This window comes from Centruroides sculpturatus, unplaced genomic scaffold (genome assembly GCF_000671375.1).
Source record: "Centruroides sculpturatus isolate CEXI.00-Female unplaced genomic scaffold, Cexi_2.0 scaffold519, whole genome shotgun sequence".
NCBI classification, from domain to species: Eukaryota; Metazoa; Arthropoda; class Arachnida; order Scorpiones; family Buthidae; genus Centruroides; species Centruroides sculpturatus.
The window spans coordinates 196,050-218,848 of NW_019384900.1; the positions used below are offsets into that span (position 1 = coordinate 196,050).

Below are 22,799 nucleotides of genomic sequence, written 5' to 3' on the forward strand. Positions count from 1 at the left end.
ATTCAATCGCCAAATGATTATTAAAGAGTATATTGTTTTTTGATATTATAATTTGTGTATCTATTGTACAGATGACTCATGTTAATATGAATTACTAGGGAAACAGTATTTAATTTACAAAAGTTCATATTAATGATTTTCAGGGTCAAGTCAATGTCGCTTCTGTCTCATCATCATCATTCATTTCCTCAAGACAATATTTTTATTCTTGTCAAAAGGCAACAAAAGTTAAAATAATTTTTTATAAAAATTATAAGTTTAATTCTTTCAATTAATGATTTTAATCATTATCTTGATGATGCTTTCTATTATTTAACATGATTACACTATAGTTCACAGTATATTCTCAAGTATCCATGCATGCTTACATCGCGATAAAAATTTGTCAGGAATACAAATATTAGCATTAAAATAAATGTGTAGTTGTTTTAATGCTTGCTATTTAAAATGGTATATTCAGCATCACAATTACTTCCAGAATGTCAAGGCATAAATTAAATGGCCTAACAAGAACAGTAAGTGTAGTTGATTCTTGAACAATATGACTTTACTAATGTTCATAGTGTATTTTTTTATTTAATAAATTTTAAATTATTTGATGAAAATATTTCAAATCATTTCCTTATTAAGAAATCATTAATATTGCAAAGTTAATGATGTTTTGCAATGCTATATGGCTAACACCATGTCATTCCCAATTAATAATACAAGAAATTGATAGTGAACTGTAAACTAGTTAAATAGATTTTTCTGAAGTTTCTGTTTACATAAACAGTTTTATTCAACTCTAATCACACCTAAAGATTATTAATTAATTATTTAATTAAATTATTATTCTCAAAACAATAGTTTATATATTATGAATAAAATACATACTAAATTTAATATAAAATTATAAACTGAATAAAAGAAAAATCAATTAGCTTTCATTACCAGCAATTAGCCTGGATAATATACTGTATTTTAGAATGTATAAAGATTACAAAGAAAAACAAACATTAAAATTTGACTTGTATTTATCACGTCTAAATATAGCTTTTACAGAAAATATTGTCATCATAAAACAATCATCATCTATGGAAAAAATAAACAACAGAAATCTGCAATATATTATATAAAAATAAATATTTTTCAACGTTTTTGCATATATAGTTTGCCATATTTAGCAAAAATTATCATAATGATGCATAAATATAAAGCATCTTAACAATCATGGCAAGTTATTTATAATTTATAATCAACATTCTTAAAAGTAAGTTGATTATACATATTCTTAGCAGCATTTAATACCTTGTTGCACAGAAGGAGGAAGTATATTTGTTGAAGCACTTTCTTCTTGTGGTCCCCATCTACTTTTTCGTTTTCTTTGTGCACCTTGATTATCTTCTTTATCTGAATATAAATGTAACTTTTCTTCTAAGTTAAATATCAAATTTAAAATATTAAATTTTAAACTAAATTCAATAATCTTAATATAAAAAAAATCTAATGATCTAATGTAACACATGTGCAATACCAAATGGTTTGNCCCTTATTAATTCATAAACATAAGTGAAAAGAAAAAAAAAAAAAAAAAAAACAGAAGTGTTGACAACCTTCATATGATCGAGAGTGTATATTTCATATACAAAGGGCAATAGAAAAAGACAGCATTTTACAGAACTTTTTATCAAGAAAAGAAAAAGAAGATTACAATTCAATTATCTCTTGGCAAATTTATAAAAAAAAACACCAGACACTAATCAATAAAAAATAAATATTTTGAAAACCCTTTTTGATGTTTTTTTACATTGCTCTACTTTCATACATTTCAACTTTCATACACTTTTCAGAAACTAATTAGATACAAAAGTGGAGGAGTGCCTGTATATTGTGAGAATCTGAATGGTAATTAAACAAAATTTTTCAATACAAAATATAATTCATCGATCGAGAAGACAACACTAATCTAAATTGGGGACCTTTCCTTAAAAAGGGATTCTAAGCAATTACCTTCATCTTTTGATGGAAAGAATGAGAGAATATTACTTTCTTATGTAGTAAAATTACTTCTCCCTCCAAATCGTTATTTAATTATCCTGAGAAAATAAATGCATCTTCTACATGTTGTTTACACTAATGGAAACCACATTCTGTCACTTTTGTACAAAAAGGAAAAGTCAAACTTCCCTTTCTCACGTTCTTATTGCTAATCCTGACAACCATCTGGATATCTACCCCTCTGCACAACCCATTTACAAATGAAAATCCAGGATTCCTATTGGTTGTAAAGTTTGATAAAAAAGGGCAATTTTCCCCAATTTGGGGAGTTCTCTAATATTTCATCTTATGCTCCAAACCCCCGAGTCTCTCGAAGGAAGATTCATCCTGTGTCCCCCAACAGTTCCCGCTTCACTCATACTCCTCAAACTTCACCACCATCGGTCTACCACATCATCACTTCATATCTAGCACTGAAGACTGCTAACCTGATCTACTATTGAGGTAGTATAAGTTTTATTTGATGTAAACTCTCTTTCTCATGTGGTTAGATAGGGATCTAATATCTCTTGTATCGATTTTGTTCTCTGTTATATTTTGTCTCTAATAAATTTTTGATTTATTGATTTGAATAATGGATTCGTTAATGAGAACAACTCCACACCAAAGTCTTATCACAGGTCCACAATCTCTCTTTCTCAGAAAGGTATTTAAATTTCAATTATTAGCATGCCTAATGCTCTAATTAGGGTAGTGTCAGGACTGACAAGTCAATCTAACAAACTTCCTGTCCCCAAATTAAATAACACTAAAAACCCATTCTAGTGACCCTGTGGGTGGATCTTCCCGATCTGAGGCCAATTAGGAGTGAGAAATGAAGCTTTTGTCACCCCAACTTGCCACGTAAGTGTTTCTCCCATCGGATTCCCACATTATTATATATGAATTACTAGGGAAACAGTATTTAATTTACAAAAGTTCATATTAATGATTTTCAGGGTCAAGTCAATGTTGTATAATATACAGAGTATAATGATTAATAGGCAATTAAAATCTTTAAATTGTAATATTTTGAATTAATTGACTAAATAAAGTTTATTTATAAAAATAAATTAATGATCTAAATGAGTTTCAAATCACAAAATGAAGTGGTGATAGTATTAGCTAGCCATTTAAGTGTGGAGCAATGTATCAGAGTGTTTAAACAAAATAATGCTAAAAAAAAAAAAATCAGTGATTTTTTTCTGTTGAATATTGTTTGGAAAAATAGAAATAATCTTTTGTTGCAAAAAAAAAAATAATAAAAAAAGGAACCAAATTTCACAAAAAGTAGTCAAACCTAGCATCACTGTATGCATCCCCACTATGCAAACTAGCACATGTTAAGAGGTGGGTGTTCTTAAACTTTAACCCCTATTTTCTGAGTATGGAAGAATGGACTGTTAAAACCATACATTGAATTGCTCTACAGAGGTCAAACCTGTCTCATTACTAAAAGAAAAAATTATTCTATTCAAAATAGAACATTTATTATGGTACAACTTTGTTCTCTACACTTCATCAATGTGAATAATAAAATCAATGTTGGAAATAGGGTTATTTCTGAGGTTGTAAAGGTAATTTACAGTTCAGTTTAATGAATTCTGGAAAATTTTTTGTTCACTTTATTGCATGAAAATGTTGTGTTGTTGTGAATGTTTTTGGTGTTAATGTTGTGACAATGGTACTTTGCCAGAACAGTGGCAAATACGTTTTATTGGTGTTCATACAGTCAACTGTATTTTAAAAACAACAGAATTTAGATATAACAGTAGTTTGAAATTATAATTATTCAAATTTTGAGCATTCTATCTAAATAAAAATTATAAATGTATAAAAAAATTAATTGCAATAGTTCGATGGAGTCTATTCCTTCATTATTATAATCCTTAGCAACTGAAAAAAACTAATATTTATTAAATAAAATTCATATGAATCCATTTCTATTCACATAAAAAAGCCATTTTGCATTGCACATGTAACATTAAATTTCATAAATTATTTTGTTAGTTTTGAAAATATCTTGTTTAATTAGTAATTTAGAACCAAAATTCACTTGTAAAACCAGTTTAATTTCCATAATTTCAGTTTGAAATGAATTTGATGCTTTATTGTAACCATTTATTTTCTACTTCAGTCTTGAGCAGGGACATCTTAAGTAAACAGTTGTGTTGATAAGTTTTATCTTGTCAATTTATGTTATGACATATGCTATCACTTTATGTATATTTCTATTTTGGTGAAAAAATTTGCCCTTATTAATTCATAAACATAAGTGAAAAGAAAAAAAAAAAAAAAAAAACAAATNGAAAACAAAAATGATTTATTTCCTACTATTTTAATGTAAAAAAATGTTTTTTTTTGTTTTAAACTGTTATCTAAAAACAATTAAGCAAAAAAATACGAATTTCCTACACAATGTTTCAGTTAAGTAGTGGATTAGCTATAACAAAAATTTCTAACAAGTAAATTCAGTTGCTATTTTGCAATGAATATGAATACATCATGGACAAGGCTGTCAAGAAAATTGAAAGCAAAGATTGCCCTTTGGGTAGAAAGACAAAAAAAGTGAAATCAAACCAGACTGGAAAAGGTATTTGTAAACCAGAAGAGTGAGAGAAGAGAAGTCGCAGAAGAAAAACATCTGAATCCAAGAAATATATAATAAAAATTTATTCTAAAATTTGTAACAATAATTCCTATTAAATCTTATTGGAAAAGTAACAACCACCAATTTAATTATCACAAAATAATACAATTTATTATATTAATTTTTAGTTACAAATTTTTACTATAAATATTTGACCAACATTTCTAAGATAACAGCTAAAGTCAAAGTATAGTATCGAATGAGTAAATAAGATGAATATTACACATATTGCTTTGGAACAAAAGAAAGTAGACAAGACTAATAAAATATAAATTTTCTAATTCTAATGTCCCTCTTCCATTTAAAAAAAATTTTATTAGAAAGCAAAAAAGTCTGAAGAATTTTACAAGAGCAAAATCTCATTTAAGAATGTAGTCCATTTTTAGTAAGAAATATTTTTAGGCTTTTTATCATGATTTACTAATATTTTACATAAACTAAAATGGTTTGATGTTGTTATAAGATTATATAATATACATAATCCTAATTATATATATATAGTCTGTTTGCAAATTAAATGACTCAAAATATTATACTTTACTTCTGAATTTCATTAATTTCATAAAGTCCATAAAATCAGAGAATTTATAACCATAAAGTAAACTTTTCTTTTCATAAAATAATTTTGGCCGAGACATAAGTATAAACTTTTCTTTAATAAAATTTCCAAATATAACAGCATGTTAATACACAATAATACACAAATAACTTAATTTTAAAATAGTGTAAAAGTATGTAATTCATTTTCAGAACAAAAAATATTCAATAATCAGAAAATATTAAAACAAAATCTATCATCATAAATATTTTGATTTGTAATTATGTAGAAACTGCTTTACAAAATTCATTATCAAATATTGATATAAAAAGAAATATTTTGCTTGTTATTAAGATATTGTTGCAATAAAAAGATTTCAAAATTATAGTTAAAATTCTTAAAATTGCTTTCAGATAATTAATTACATAATTGAAATTCAGATATTTTTTGTAACATTTTTTGTAACTTGTAATCTTTAGATATAGAATATACAATCAAGGTGATAAAGGCATAGCCTGCCACTATGGGAACCAGGGTATTCAGGTCAGGAACCATCCCGGATATATCAGGTTCCATTCTTCATCACTCAGGTGCCCAGTGCTCCAACTTTTGAGCATGGAAAAAAGAACCTCTTAGTGCTTGCACAATATAAAATGCCAATTAACATCATATGTAAAAGACAATGACAATTGTGTTAACTCTAATAGTTAATAGTTTTTGAATATGCTTACTTAAGCATTTTTTCTAAATTATTGTTATTCCTCATCATCTATTTAATAAAAAAGTTTTATCAATACATTTACTTTTCAAGAATTAATATCAAATCTTTCTCTCTAAATACGTGTAAGATATCAATCAATCATATTACAATAATTTGTAGCATATTAAATAATTAATCTGTTTTCCCCCTTCTTGGAAAAAATATTCTATAGGTAGCTGGTTTCTTTTCATATAAATAAAATAAAATCTTCAATGAAATTAAGACTTTAATACAATAAACCTACATTGATAAATGCTTTTGTTAAGTTTCATTCATAATATTCAAAAATCCCATAAATGATGATATTCATAAATATTTATATTTTTTAAACTCCTGTTTTTTTTAGTAAAGAATGTAACAGTAAATAAAAAATAAATTTCTACAGTCAAAAAGTAGAATGCATTTTTATTATAAATGCAATTCAATTCATGTTGACAGTAATCATAAATTGAACTTCAAGCAGTCATTGTTAGTTTTAAGAAAACTAATTAATTCAAATAAAAGTAATGTGATAAGTAGAAAACATTTGTAAAGTAAAAAACTGATTAATTTTACAACTTTCATTATAATCATTGTAACATAAAAGTTACAATGATTATAATGAACTGTAATGGATACAAAACTACAGCTATACTTAGAGAAAAAGAGGAGTGGAAAAAAATGTATATTGTAAAGAAAAACAATGTTATAGCTGAAAACAAAACAGACTTAATTTGTGAATGTAATCAGTGTGAGTCTGTGTATTCTTAAAGTATTTCTTCTTTTAATGTCACTACTGTCACAGGTTTATCAATGTTTATCTAATAGTGTGTCTAGGTATCTATATATTTCATAATACAGTAAAATTCCAATCATGGAAAGCTAGAACTACTTTAAATAAGTTCCACAAAACCTTTTTACTAGTGATGTAACGAATATTCGGTTACTATTCGGTATTCGGCCTATTCAGCCGAATACTGAATACCTAAAAACAGGAGTAATAAATAACAAAAACACAGTAAATTTATCATTTTGTTATTTAGATTTAATGTTATCGAGTTAGTGTTGTTTGTTCATATTTATTTATAACTTGTAACATGCGCAAAATAAAAATGAAAATAATATTAGTCACATGTATTCACAATTTATAATTACAAAGATCAGCACACGTACACGTCTATCGTTGGAGAATCCTCACACAGCTGAGGGTCTGACCCTGCCTATCCTTCTTTTTTAGTGCTCGTCTTTGCTCTTCCCTTTCTGTTTCCTCTATCACTCTAATCCATNAGAATGAATTTCTTACAAAAAAAGTAATACGCCAAATAATAAAATAAATTACGCATTATAAGTTTATGAATAGACAAGTAATTTAAAACACTTACAATATAGTAAGAATGTTAAATAGTAATAATATACAACCCACACTTCCCTTTTTCTCAGCAAAAGCTGATACTTGACTTTGGCTCACATAGTAGTTTTTCAAGGTTTTATCCTGTATAGAAAGTTATTGCACCCCATGATAGATACTTAGGGGTATATTACAAGAATTAGGTACTCCATAACTAATAAATATGTTCAAAAAGAAATCTAAAAACCATATTAAAAATACACTTACCTATATAATGGATTGTTGATATTTGATTCACGAGCTAGTTCTTCTGCATTTGCTCCATTCACTACAACACTTATGGCAACCTTTTCCACAGCAGTTTTAACTTCTTGATCCTCTGGTGGAGAAACTAGAAGCAGGCTATCAGATTTCTGTGTTCATGACCATGAATGTTCATCTAGTTAAATGAGTAGACAAAACAAATCAAGGTGGTTTCATAATAATGATAACCACCTTTTAGGAATTCCACCTGAATTGTGTTTTGATACAATTTCAACCAACATAAAACTAATGATTTTGTTAATTTTAATTTACAAACTGATTACATAGTTTTAAAAAAATCTAAATCCAATTGAATCTGATATATTTAAACTAAGCTTAAAATTCAATTAATAAAAAAAAAACATCTAAAAAGTTATTCAACATTAAATTTGATTGTTTATTGATGATAAGAATTTTGATACCAAAATTTTTACTCTTTTTGAATGAATGTGGAATTTTAAATTTTTATATAAAAATTTAAAATGTAATTATTAGATGAACAGTTTAATTATAATTTACAGAATACTGATTATATTTCTTTCTAATTATTATAAATTTAGAAAATAACATCACTATTATTATATCAAATTATAATAAAAATAATAGAATTATAAACCAAAACAAGATGCAAACAATTTTTAAACATTAAGTAGTAAAGGTTACAAAAAATTAAAAACTTATATTTTTAATTAATAATTTATCATAAATAGAAAATTGTTACAAATTTATGTATTCATATACAGTATATAAATTCATTAATCACATCAATATAATGAATTTAGTTTTGATGAACTTAAAAGATTCATTTAAAATAATTAATGTATTTCCACAATTTAATAAATAGTGAATGATATGACATTCTAAAAACTTCAATCTAAATTTCACTTCATAATTATATTCTTATATATACAGTAGAGCGTCGATTTTCCGAAAGTCAATCATCCGAAACATCAATCATCCGAAAGATTTCGAGTCGGCAAATTTAAATTTTCGTCAGTGCTGTGGCGCTTCAATCTTTGGCTATGGTCTTGGGCTACTCAAATATTTTACGTTTTTGATACTAAATGAACATCTGAAGTATAATTTTTTATTGTTTTTATATTTTTCAATATATTTATTTTATTTGTACAAAATAAAAAAATAATTTTTAACGATACAATAGTCTTTGCTAGGCTTAACATCGACGAAAATTCAACGCGAAGCGACACGCAACTGATAAAAATGTCAACATCGGATACATTAAACTATTTTTTCGTACATAAATCGGTTATCCGAAATATCAGTTATACGAACAGCCCCAGTCCCCAATTGATTCGGAAAATCGACGCTCTACTGTATATAAATTATATGTTTAGAATATAAACAGATAAATTTATACAGTAAAATCTGCCTAAAATGTTATGGTACAGTACATATTTTTGATTTTAACAGGTTTCTATTTTGTTTTTATTAATGCAGAAAAAGAGAGAAGTTGAATAAATATTTTAATTTACATTTACAGTTGTTTTTCCTCAAGCATATATATTTTGTTTCAGAGATAAGTTGAAAACACCAAAATGTGTTAGTAGTAAACAGAGAAAAAAAATCTGCACAAACTCCCAAGCAATGTGTTAACTGTCCTATTCCCTATGACATACCACTTGCTAGTTATCACTTAATTCTATAACTATGAAATTAGACTAACAAAGAATTTTTCAATTTTATTTACAAAAGTATTGTATATAAGAATAATTGCTCTTAAAAATTAAATTTTGTTGTTCTTAGTAGTGAATTTTGGCTAATTTCTAGAATTTTACCATTGGCACTGATTGCTGCTGCTTTTCTCTAGATGATGTGGAGAGAGTGAAAATACTTTGTCCTAAAGCATTTCATCATAATTGTTTGATAAATTTTTTATTTAAAAAATTTTATTTTTAGTAACTATTAATTTTAGATTTGTAGCATGTACTACTTTCCTCAAAAACTGTGCACATTGTTAAAAATATTCTTTACTCTTAGGGAACAAGTTAATTTTTCTATAGAGTTGGAAAGAAACAGTAGAAATGTATTGTCACAGCTAACTTAATTTTTATACAAGCCCGATCAAGTTACACCATTAATCACAATGTAGAATCTAGCTAATGTTATGCTGAAAAATTTTGCTTTACTCATGTTATGTTATGTAATTGATACCCAAAAGAAGTATTCTGCTTCTATGTCAGCAAATCATTCTGTTTAGAAATTTTTATTTCCATTTAAGCAAGTTTTTTTGTAGATCCATTTTAGGTAGATTTTACTATATTAAAAACTTTTGACAATTTTATTAAAGTACAATATATATTTTTTCAAAAATCTTAAAATTGATAATAAAGTTTCATCACTATCAAAATAATTACTTATCACGAATAGTTGTAACTACTGTATTTACTCAAATGTAAGATGGATTTTTTTTATGGTTTTAGTATTTTTGAAAACTGATTTTGTCTCAGATTCAATGTGATACAGAACAAATACTACCCTCTAGTTCCAGGCATCTAATTTTTATGTCACTAATTTTATTGCATCATTTTAATGACTTTATTAGACCAATATTCATAAAATAAAATATTTAAAATGTCAACTTAGCTCAATTAATTTATTACAGTAACATCATAAGTACTTGGATGAAAATCCAGGAAAAGTTGTGCAGTATTCTTTCAAGAAATGTTGCATTTCCAATGCTTTAAATAGCACTGGGTATGATTGCATGCATGAAGATATGAACATCAGAATCCAGTGTTGATTAGAGTTGATTAAAAATAAATGTACATAATGACTAAAACTAATACTCAGGAACATGACTAAAAACAATATTAATGTTGATTCAGAAGAGCCTAACATAACAAGTGAAATGGTTTCCTATTTCAATATCATAAAAGACAGTGATATATAACTTACTTTACTTGCAATAAATACCAAACATTTCTGCTGACATAAATTTTTCGAGTTGTCTATTTTAAAAAATTCCAATGGTCAGCGTTTAGAAATTAAGGTGCATCTTAGATACGAGTAAATATAGTAATTTTTTGGATATGAATTATAAGAGGGATTTCTTAATCTTTTCATTCTCCCACTCCTCCCAAAAATAAACTTAATGTTTACTCTTCCTATCCTTCTCCGAACTGAAAGTTTAAAGTGAAAAAACAATTACAAATATTTCCCGAGGGAACACTACAAATTTTCTACATCCTATTCATACTTCAAGAAAACTGCTGGATTAGAATATCTTAATGAAATATAAAATGGCATAATGTATTCAGTATTCTAAACATCTCTCCTCGTATAATTGACATTTGAAAAACTTTATATATAATTTTAATTTTTGCATCTTGCTTATGATTTATAACTTTACAATTTTTGTAATTATTGTTTTAATTTTAAATACTTAAATTATATAATTACAAAATTTTTGATATATTTAACTTATTTAACCTTTAAGTACAGTACATATAGCATAGTCTTTGTTGCTTCTAATTTATCAATGAATAAAATTTAAAAATAATTATCAATTATTTTTAAATTTTAATTACAGTTTTTAATGCTAAAGATAATTCCAACTTCAAAATGCAATCAAAATTATGTTGATTTACTTCCATTTACATAATTTGTTATATCATGAGTAGACAGTAATTTAATAATAATATAACCAGGCTTTAGAAAATTAGTATTTATATATTTCTTTGGGTTACCTCAGCCAATAAAAATCATTTTACAGTAACCACATGAAAATTAAATGCTAGTGTGCAAAAACATCAATATGATGATTCTAACTTGACAACCAAAAAAATAGAATTATAAAAATTCAAATGACAACAGAATGAGAATTTATAAATTTTTAAATTTACAGAATACTGTGCACTTTATATATAACAAATAATAAATAGGGTGGTCCATTTTGATCTCTATCTTCCCATAATTTCCCTTTTGAATAAATGTCTTTTCACTACTACAAATTAAGATTAACTTCTATCTATAACAACAAATTTTTCTAAAAATTTTATTGCCCTCATTAATTCTCTCTCTCTTTAATTTGAAGTTTGATCTAATTCCTAGCAAAAATGGATAGTTTATATGGTAAATTTGAATGTGCATATATAGCTTAAAAATATATTTAAAAAAAGTTACTTGAAAATTATATTTAATATTACTTTTAAAGATTATTTTTACTTTCTAATTTATTTAAATATTTTTAAAAAATACTATAGGAAATCCTCATTAGTTCAAAATTCAAAAGACAAAATAATTGCAACTTCAAATTACCGAGTTTTGAATTACATGAAATATACATATTTCTGTACAATACTGTCATGTAACTGATGCAATCCATTAAACAAACGGAACACAGCTATATGTATAGAATGCTATTTTTGTTAATTAATAATTATAATAATAATGTAAATAAACTGCAGGTAAACAGCATATGTCCAGTGAGAACCTCACAAGTTGTCAGATAGGTTTTATAAAAAGTAAAGTGGAATTCCTTGAAACCTAGCCCAAATTATTTTTAAAGTGGCCTAAAAAGTAGTCACCCAAATGTAGTAGCCTAGAGCCCTAAAAATATCTCATCTCATCTGTTACTTTGGCCCAATTTTTCAATCCCAAAATCCAGCCATACTTTATTAACCAGCTGTATTTTTCTTCATGACATAAGAGAATAAAAAGTAGTCTGTGGGTAAGGTGAGATCCAAAAATGTTACTGTAAAAGCAAAGTCATATTAATCAGATTACAGTTTTTCTTGGTCTATTGTTCCTGTATAGCATGGAGGCACTTTGATCTAAACAAATCAGTTAATATATCATAGTATCATAGTTCAAACAGAATTTTCACTTCGAATTTTGAAGTTACTGCAGTTCAAACTAACTGAATTCCTTAACTTGTAAATCTCTATTTCAGGCCAGGACAAAAGTGCAATTACGAACTAATGAGATTTCAAACTATCCAAGTTCAAATTAACAAAGATTTCCTGTATATGCTAATTCAAATATTTATTCTATTCTTATATTTTTATAATAATTACTCTTATTTAATATAATATATAATATTCTTATTTATTATATTATATAATTTTTGCTTTGTTATTTAATAACTTCATTTTATTATCTAAACAACATTTTCTCTATCTCTGTATTCATTTGTTTGTGTGAACTACAAAACTTCAGAACTGATTAAATTAACTGAAAAGATAACTTTACAAAAGATAACACATGAAGACCTCTAAAAATATCTTGAAGAGTTGAAATAATACTGGAAAAAATTTGTATAAACAAAGAGCAATATTTCAAAAATTGTGTGTAATTATCCTAAAATGTCCACACTTCTGAAATAAAATGCAGTGTAAGTAAATTTTTAAAGCTAGCCTGTAAGAAAGTAAAGAACTGAAATAACAAGATACAGCTATATCATTCAATACTTTTACATTAAATGTTTATAAAAAATGTAAAACCTAGTGTGTACAGTTTCGAATCAATACATATAAATGACTACAATGGCTACATACTGAATAAGGATCCATCAGGATATCTCTTGATGGGTTTATGCAATGTGCATTTCAGATGTTAATATATGTTTTTTTTTTTATAATGTAAAAATATAATAATTCTGACAGAATATCTTTTAAGTCATTCAAGAATAGTTAGAAGAATTGACTTATATACATATTAGAAATGTTGCACAAATTTCAAAATTGCAATAAATTATTACAGATGAAATATAACTAACTACTTAAAGGTTAAATAAAAATTGAAATTAAAATATGTTTCTATATCATACATGATTCTAGCTAATGTTATGCTGAAAAATTTTGCTTTACTCATGTTATGTTATGTAATTGATACCCAAAAGAAGTATTCTGCTTCTATGTCAGCAAATCATTCTGTTTAGAAATTTTTATTTCCATTTAAGCAAGTTTTTTTGTAGATCCATTTTAGGTAGATTTTACTATATTAAAAACTTTTGACAATTTTATTAAAGTACAATATATATTTTTTCAAAAATCTTAAAATTGATAATAAAGTTTCATCACTATCAAAATAATTACTTATCACGAATAGTTGTAACTACTGTATTTACTCAAANTGTGAGCCCGAGGGGTTTGAGTTCGAAAATTTTTAGGGTTAACATATTTTTTCATTAGAGGATGGAAAAAAATATAACGGAAATAGATCGGATGTGGGATCTTACACATCGTCCGTTTGTTAATTAGTCAACGTGCGCGTGATAATTAGTCAGCATAACGAGTGAACGACCTGTTGGCTCAGTGCCAACGACGATCGTATAAGAACGATCGTCACGGGAAGTTCAGAGCGATCGTCCCCTCAGTGCGACCGCCCCTCCGAGCGATCCTCAGGAAGGTCTGAATATAGTGTCTCCCGTCCCAATCCTGTCCGAGGAGAAGCCGGTAGAAGACATAATAACCCTGTGACAGACAGCCAGCTTCCATAGTCCAGAAGGATCATCGCATACCGTCCTCCGACATAAGGTATAACTGACCACCAATATAACTCTCTTTGTAAACTCTCACACGGCATAGTGAATAGTTACAGCTCCCTTATAGATAAATTTGTGTTATCCGCATCTAAGCTATAATCAGTAACTTGTATACTCCTGTAAATTACTTTAGTTATAGAATAAACATTTATTTTGTTATTTGTTAAACCTGTCTCCTGTCTATCCGAGGAAACCTGTCGACTTACCGATGCACTCCCCACTCGATTTGCCCTCCTAGCCATCCTAACGACTCCGAGATCGGGCTTTACCAGCCTGTGCAGATTAAGTGGTCAGTATCAGATTAACCCCTGACCCATTGCGTATCTCACATTTAGAATGGAACCTCAGGGTGGACATAGGCTATATATTATTCCGTTAAACATTCATATAAATTAAAATATATAATCTAGGTTAAGGCTTTTATGTCCAGCAGATGGCGCTATGAGTACGACGCCCTAAGTTTGCTTTTCTGCGAGGCATTATGCTTTTCTGTGAAAATGAACTAAACCAGATCATCTTCTATCTAATTATATAAATAAAAATGTAATGTTAGTTTGTTCCTACCGATTCCTTTGAAATTTTGACACAACGCTGCATTCGAATATGCACATGTTTTTATATAATATACGTGTTGAAATTCCCCCCACTGAAGGGAGATGGTTAGGATTAAGGCTTACCATAAAGAACTCTGCTTCTATTTATACTATTTAAATGCGGTTTTTTGCGTTTTAATAGGATACGTCAACAGAATGTACACTAAGAAGAAATTTTTCGAAAAATTCCCCCACGGGGAAGTGTTAATAGATACATTTTGAACCACAACAACGCGTGGCGGGGTATGCTAGTATTAACATAATTAAATATAAATATTGTCATAAAATATACTATATTTTTATGCTACATTTTGTAAGGGGAAAAAAAATGCTGTATTTATATTTTTCAGAATTACTTGAAGAGAGAATTTTTGAAATTATTGAGTTTCAAATGTATAATCGTCTTAAAATTATTAAATTGTATTTTCTACATGAAATTTTATTGACTCAATTTTAAAAAAATGTAAGAATATGGAGAATTTAATAGAGAAAATTTAATTATTTATCATATAAAAGTAATTATTGTGAGAATTTTCAAATACATACCTGAATCATCATCATCATCATCTAACAATTTTGATTGTAATCCAGTATCTAATTGTTGAACCCGTCTAATTTAAATAAAAAGTTTTGAGAATATATTTTTACTGTATTTACAGATTAAAAAACAAGTTTAAAATTTTATTATTTTTAATTAAAATTCAAATTTGTAAAAAATTAATAAATTATCTGTAAAAAAAAATGCTATTTACAATAATATATGCATAATACTAGAAGTGTGATCAAAAAATTATTAAAAAATGTAATTATTTAATATTAGCATTACTGACAAAATTTCTAATTTTGTCTGATCTGATATTAAGATATATCAAAGTTAAAGAATATTTTTGATTAATTATATCATCTTTATTTATTATAGTAATACATATTAACAGTTATCTTATTAATTTGTATGTTAATTACTTGATCAATAGTCACATAAAATATAAACAACTTAATTTGATTACACTGTCAGCTAATTTTTTTGAATTTGGTATTCTTTTCTGTACTCAATATTGCAGTTTTATCAATTTTATCAATTTTTCTAATGTAAATTGTAATTAACTAAAAATAAAAATTATTTCATCTGAATTATCATTTAGTTTTAAACAACATATTGCCTTACACATTTGGACTTGACAGCATTATATTTGTTTAATTTTCTGATTAATTTTTGTTTAGTTACTTAAGAATTTATGTATCTAAATTACAATTATAGTTTCTAAATAATAATGTATATATACAAATTTTGTATTATTGTGTGTATGTGGATTTAGCATTTGTAACAATACAATTTCAAAAGACACATGGCAAATTTTCCATCAAATTCCTTTATTAGTTGAGTCGATTTGATGAGTCTTGCCGTTTCTAGTTTCTGTGGATTTGTTTTTTGAAAATATAACGCCACAAATATAAAACAGGACACAGTTTCAAAAAACAAATACAATTTCACTTATATATACCAGTGGTTCTCAATCTTTTTGAAGTCGGATAACACTAAACTTTGACATTTTTTTCCACGGAACATTTACAATACATCAGCTTTAAAGTAGGGGTGGCAAACCTTTTTGAAACCTTTGAATCTAGTAGATGACAACATTGGCATTTGCTGATTACATTCCCATACAAAAATTATTTTACATTGTATTAATTTTTCTTCTGCAACAATTTTTAATTATATATTTGATTTTTTCAAGGAACACTTGAAGTGGCTTCATGGAGCACTCGTGTTCCATGGACCACGGTTTGAGAACCATGAATCTATACTAAGTACCAAAGTACTTTTTAAATTGAAAACAGAGTAAATTGTATTTTTTTAAATTACATATTTTATTTTGAAAGTAAATAATCACTATTTATTAAATCATCATAATATGATATATATTAAAATACAAAATTACAATACTTACTTTCCACCTTGTAATTTCATTATTATAGCAGATGGTTTTGATTTATTTAGCCTTTCTTCTGAACCTAAAATTAAAACAAACATATTTATTTGAATTTTAATAAAATTATTCTATAATAGAAATAATAAAATTAATTTAATTTTTACAGGAATAGGACATACACTGACCATGGATTTGACATCATAATACAGAATTTAACAAAAGAAATAAATACTTATGCTTACAAATTAGATACCATTAAGCACTAATTAGAGAGATAATCTAAATTTAAATTATACCATTATTAATAATTTAAATTTAGATTCTCTCTTTAAAACAGAAACCAAAAAGTCCTATGTATTTTAAAAAATTTTAATTACAGTGAAATTTAAAATAATTTTTTGAACAGTTAATGATAAATTTATTACTAATAATTTCATACTGATACCTTTAAATGCAATATACTTTTAATTAAACTTTAATGTTTTAATTTTAATAAGTTCTATACTGATAGAATTGTTCTATTAATATATTTAGAATGTATTTTCCTTCTTTGAAGAAGGTTGTTGAAAACAACCGAAAATGTTAAAGTATAATTAAAAATTTATTGCATTTAAAGGTATTAGTATGAAATTAATAGCATTATTGAAAGTGCAGTTTTATGAAGCAGTGATCTTTTAAATTTATATAACAAATTTTTGATATTTTAATCTGATATTAAACCTATATGATTGAATTATAAATTAACTATGTCTATTTACAAATAATCAGGAAAAATTTTTGGGAAAAATCTTATAGGCAATGAATGCATGTTTGTAGTATCAGTGATCTAACCAATGTTATGATTAACACTAAGTATCATCTTAATGTTATAATTTACTTCTTCCTAACTTTGTCCCCAAATTTTGTCTTTAATATCAATGTATAACTATGGAAAATATTTCAGCTTGAGTAAAAAAAAAAATAATGTTTTCTTCTCCATCAATTATATTAGTCAGACAGTGATTTGATGATATTGATCATTAAGGTTATCTTAATGATCAATTCAGACAAAAATTTAAAAATGCTAAAAACTGGAAGCAAGCAATAACTTCCAATCTGGTGTATTTTTCTCAGAATTTTTAAAATTATTCAGCATCGTAACATTATATTTAGGGGAAGATGGGTCAAAATAGGATGGGGTAATAAGGCAAGATGAGGATAGCCTGTATTTTAATAATAATAAGTACTGTAAGTTAGTAGTAAATACTGCAACTAGCAACTAAATTTGCACACCAGAAGTAGTTGATGGTAAAATTACAGTTGTTGTTCAGTGCTTTTTGCCTTTGGAGGCAAAAATGTGTTTGACAGCCAAAAATTATATGTTGATTAATTTTGAAAGATGTGAGTGTGAACAAACACACACATCTTTCAAAATAAATTTAATTTAATTTTTTTACAATAATACTAATTTTAAGTTTTTATAATAATTATGATATAAACAACTTAATTTGATTACACTGTCAGCTAATTTTTTTGAATTTGGTATTCTTTTCTGTACTCAATATTGCAGTTTTATCAATTTTATCAATTTTTCTAATGTAAATTGTAATTAACTAAAAATAAAAATTATTTCATCTGAATTATCATTTAGTTTTAAACAACATATTGCCTTACACATTTGGACTTGACAGCATTATATTTGTTTAATTTTCTGATTAATTTTTGTTTAGTTACTTAAGAATTTATGTATCTAAATTACAATTATAGTTTCTAAATAATAATGTATATATACAAATTTTGTATTATTGTGTGTATGTGGATTTAGCATTTGTAACAATACAATTTCAAAAGACACATGGCAAATTTTCCATCAAATTCCTTTATTAGTTGAGTCGATTTGATGAGTCTTGCCGTTTCTAGTTTCTGTGGATTTGTTTTTTGAAAATATAACGCCACAAATATAAAACAGGACACAGTTTCAAAAAACAAATACAATTTCACTTATATATACCAGTGGTTCTCAATCTTTTTGAAGTCGGATAACACTAAACTTTGACATTTTTTTCCACGGAACATTTACAATACATCAGCTTTAAAGTAGGGGTGGCAAACCTTTTTGAAACCTTTGAATCTAGTAGATGACAACATTGGCATTTGCTGATTACATTCCCATACAAAAATTATTTTACATTGTATTAATTTTTCTTCTGCAACAATTTTTAATTATATATTTGATTTTTTCAAGGAACACTTGAAGTGGCTTCATGGAGCACTCGTGTTCCATGGACCACGGTTTGAGAACCATGAATCTATACTAAGTACCAAAGTACTTTTTAAATTGAAAACAGAGTAAATTGTATTTTTTTAAATTACATATTTTATTTTGAAAGTAAATAATCACTATTTATTAAATCATCATAATATGATATATATTAAAATACAAAATTACAATACTTACTTTCCACCTTGTAATTTCATTATTATAGCAGATGGTTTTGATTTATTTAGCCTTTCTTCTGAACCTAAAATTAAAACAAACATATTTATTTGAATTTTAATAAAATTATTCTATAATAGAAATAATAAAATTAATTTAATTTTTACAGGAATAGGACATACACTGACCATGGATTTGACATCATAATACAGAATTTAACAAAAGAAATAAATACTTATGCTTACAAATTAGATACCATTAAGCACTAATTAGAGAGATAATCTAAATTTAAATTATACCATTATTAATAATTTAAATTTAGATTCTCTCTTTAAAACAGAAACCAAAAAGTCCTATGTATTTTAAAAAATTTTAATTACAGTGAAATTTAAAATAATTTTTTGAACAGTTAATGATAAATTTATTACTAATAATTTCATACTGATACCTTTAAATGCAATATACTTTTAATTAAACTTTAATGTTTTAATTTTAATAAGTTCTATACTGATAGAATTGTTCTATTAATATATTTAGAATGTATTTTCCTTCTTTGAAGAAGGTTGTTGAAAACAACCGAAAATGTTAAAGTATAATTAAAAATTTATTGCATTTAAAGGTATTAGTATGAAATTAATAGCATTATTGAAAGTGCAGTTTTATGAAGCAGTGATCTTTTAAATTTATATAACAAATTTTTGATATTTTAATCTGATATTAAACCTATATGATTGAATTATAAATTAACTATGTCTATTTACAAATAATCAGGAAAAATTTTTGGGAAAAATCTTATAGGCAATGAATGCATGTTTGTAGTATCAGTGATCTAACCAATGTTATGATTAACACTAAGTATCATCTTAATGTTATAATTTACTTCTTCCTAACTTTGTCCCCAAATTTTGTCTTTAATATCAATGTATAACTATGGAAAATATTTCAGCTTGAGTAAAAAAAAAAATAATGTTTTCTTCTCCATCAATTATATTAGTCAGACAGTGATTTGATGATATTGATCATTAAGGTTATCTTAATGATCAATTCAGACAAAAATTTAAAAATGCTAAAAACTGGAAGCAAGCAATAACTTCCAATCTGGTGTATTTTTCTCAGAATTTTTAAAATTATTCAGCATCGTAACATTATATTTAGGGGAAGATGGGTCAAAATAGGATGGGGTAATAAGGCAAGATGAGGATAGCCTGTATTTTAATAATAATAAGTACTGTAAGTTAGTAGTAAATACTGCAACTAGCAACTAAATTTGCACACCAGAAGTAGTTGATGGTAAAATTACAGTTGTTGTTCAGTGCTTTTTGCCTTTGGAGGCAAAAATGTGTTTGACAGCCAAAAATTATATGTTGATTAATTTTGAAAGATGTGAGTGTGAACAAACACACACATCTTTCAAAATAAATTTAATTTAATTTTTTTACAATAATACTAATTTTAAGTTTTTATAATAATTATGTTGAATTAAAAAATACTTAAGATAAAAATAAAAGTAAGTAAAAATATTATTATTAATAGTTCCTTTCTATAAAAAAAGATATTTTACATTCTGACATTTCATATCCGTTATTCTATTAAATTTTAATTTAAGAAAAATAATAACTCACCATATTTAGCTTCTTGTCTCTTTTTTCCTTCTGAATTCTGTTTAGCTAGAAACAAACATTATCAATACATAACAATAATATTTTAAAACTTTTATATTAAAGATATGAATAAAATGAAATAATAATTAAATAATTATTGAATAGTGGTATAAATGAATAATATAAAAATATATTTTAAAAATTTATGTATTAGAATTTGACTAGGGATTCATCAAGATATAACAGATGATTTGACTAATTGTAAATTTCTTATTAAAAAAAATTATATCAACATTGTACATACATATTAGTTGGGTTGTTCTAGTGATTTTGTTCTGTACATATGGATTTAATTAACTTACTAATAACAATATGTAAGTTCCTGCTCACTCAGGCAGGAACAAAGAAATAAAGATAGTTGATCCAGTAGTTTAGAAAGTGTGTCCATGTCTGTCTTTTTTGAAGAATATGACCACAAGCAAAAATTAATTTTCACAAATAAAAATGTGATATATATAATATTTTTGCACATTGAAAAACATGATAATTTAAACAAGGGAGACCAGAAATTACCTTTCTTACATCTGGTATAAACCAGCATTCTGATTTACCTAAGGGTTAACTGAAATATAAGTTTCTAAGATAATTGGGCTGCAATTGTCAAAAATTGTAAACCTAAAAATTCCCACTGGCATTTGTCTTTCTCTCTGTCTGCCTGTCCTTCCTTAATCTCAAGAATGGTGTCAATAGATGAAAATCAAGACCAGATATGGAAAGCTTAATGGTAGGAGGCCCCAATTAACTATATAAGAAAATTTTTGAATTGAAATAATGTGACTTCCAGTCCAAATTGAAAAACACACTATTTCAATTCAAAAATTTTCTCCTGAATGGAGTTAGATAGATGTATCTAATTCATGAGAAAATTTCTGTTGCATGACTCCATTGTTAACAGGAAAAGTATGATGTACAGGGGCAAGACATCACTAAAATTAAGAACATTGTGACAAAATATTGCAGACTGGCATTGGGATGATGTCATAATAAATAATAGCTCATTAATGCTGCATCTCAGTTGTTCTGTATAATTTTTCTGGCTGCCTTGTTGATAAACTTCACAAGCAATATATATAAATATAAACACATAGACAAAAGGTCTGACTTTTTCACATTCCTTTAGTGTATTTTGATTCCAATACATTGTTTTCATTAAAGGGCAATTTTATCTGATAATTGTCTCTGTTTAACTGAGTAGATGAGACTTCATTACATAATTAATATTTAAGATCTACATTTATTCTCAAGTTATTTCTGAAGAACATAACTTAAAAAATAAACATTATACCTAAGCCATAAAATAACAAAGATTATTGGATTATATGTAAAAAATTTGATAAACAAAAGATTACAAAAACTATTTTAAAATGCTCTTCATTTATTAGGCAATCATTCATTCACTGTTACAGCACTTAAATCAAAAATTTAAATCATCTAATTTCTCTAACCTGTAATTAATCTGGAAATGAATTTTAATACATAAAATATAAAAACTATCTTGCATTTTTTCTACTATATATTTTTAATTTTATCTCAATCTATATTTGGTTCTGGAAATTCACTTTTTACAATTGGCTTTATTTAATACAGTTTTTAATAATTAGCAACATAAAAAAAAACACATGCTGTAAATGCCATTTAACTTCTTTTTAAAATCAGTAATCAATTTGTGTCTCTATAAGTCCTTTCCTCATATAATATCATATATACACTTTAAAGATGAAATTTTAAGAGTACTGCCTAACTAGAAAACTATCACCATCCAATAAATAATTTCACTGAACTTGAATGACGCTTTATACAATTTTTTACTAGTAGGCTAACTACGAATTTTAACTTTATCTTAACATTTCAAATAAACTCTTTTATTGAATATGCTTAAGCAGTAAAAGTTGGTCTAAGTAAATGAAGTTTACTATCATGAATTTATTATAAATCATATTAAATTCTTAGTTGTTCCGTGTACAAGTCAAAAAAGTACTTTTAGTTATCAAGAAAAATTTTTGGAAATACATCCTATTAGTTTCTTGCTATTTACATACAATTCTGACAATGAAAAATTTAAACTATAACAAAAAAACAGCATATATATATATATA

At 26.0% G+C, this 22,799-nt stretch overlaps 1 protein-coding gene across 1 annotated transcript in view; it reads right to left on the reverse strand.

The window, feature by feature from the left end:
• The window catches only part of LOC111631469 (SURP and G-patch domain-containing protein 1-like), a 47,509-nt gene that overhangs the window by 15,149 nt on the left and 9,561 nt on the right, over positions 1-22,799 (reverse strand). Inside the window, exons 3-8 of the mRNA XM_023375714.1 lie at positions 20,665-20,709; positions 19,064-19,127; positions 15,242-15,306; positions 7,562-7,685; positions 7,489-7,508; positions 1,291-1,530 (exon numbers count right to left, since the gene is read on the reverse strand). Of these exons, the coding sequence (XP_023231482.1) occupies positions 1,291-1,530; positions 7,489-7,508; positions 7,562-7,685; positions 15,242-15,306; positions 19,064-19,127; positions 20,665-20,709 (558 nt within the window). The remainder of the gene's footprint in view (positions 1-1,290; positions 1,531-7,488; positions 7,509-7,561; positions 7,686-15,241; positions 15,307-19,063; positions 19,128-20,664; positions 20,710-22,799) is intronic.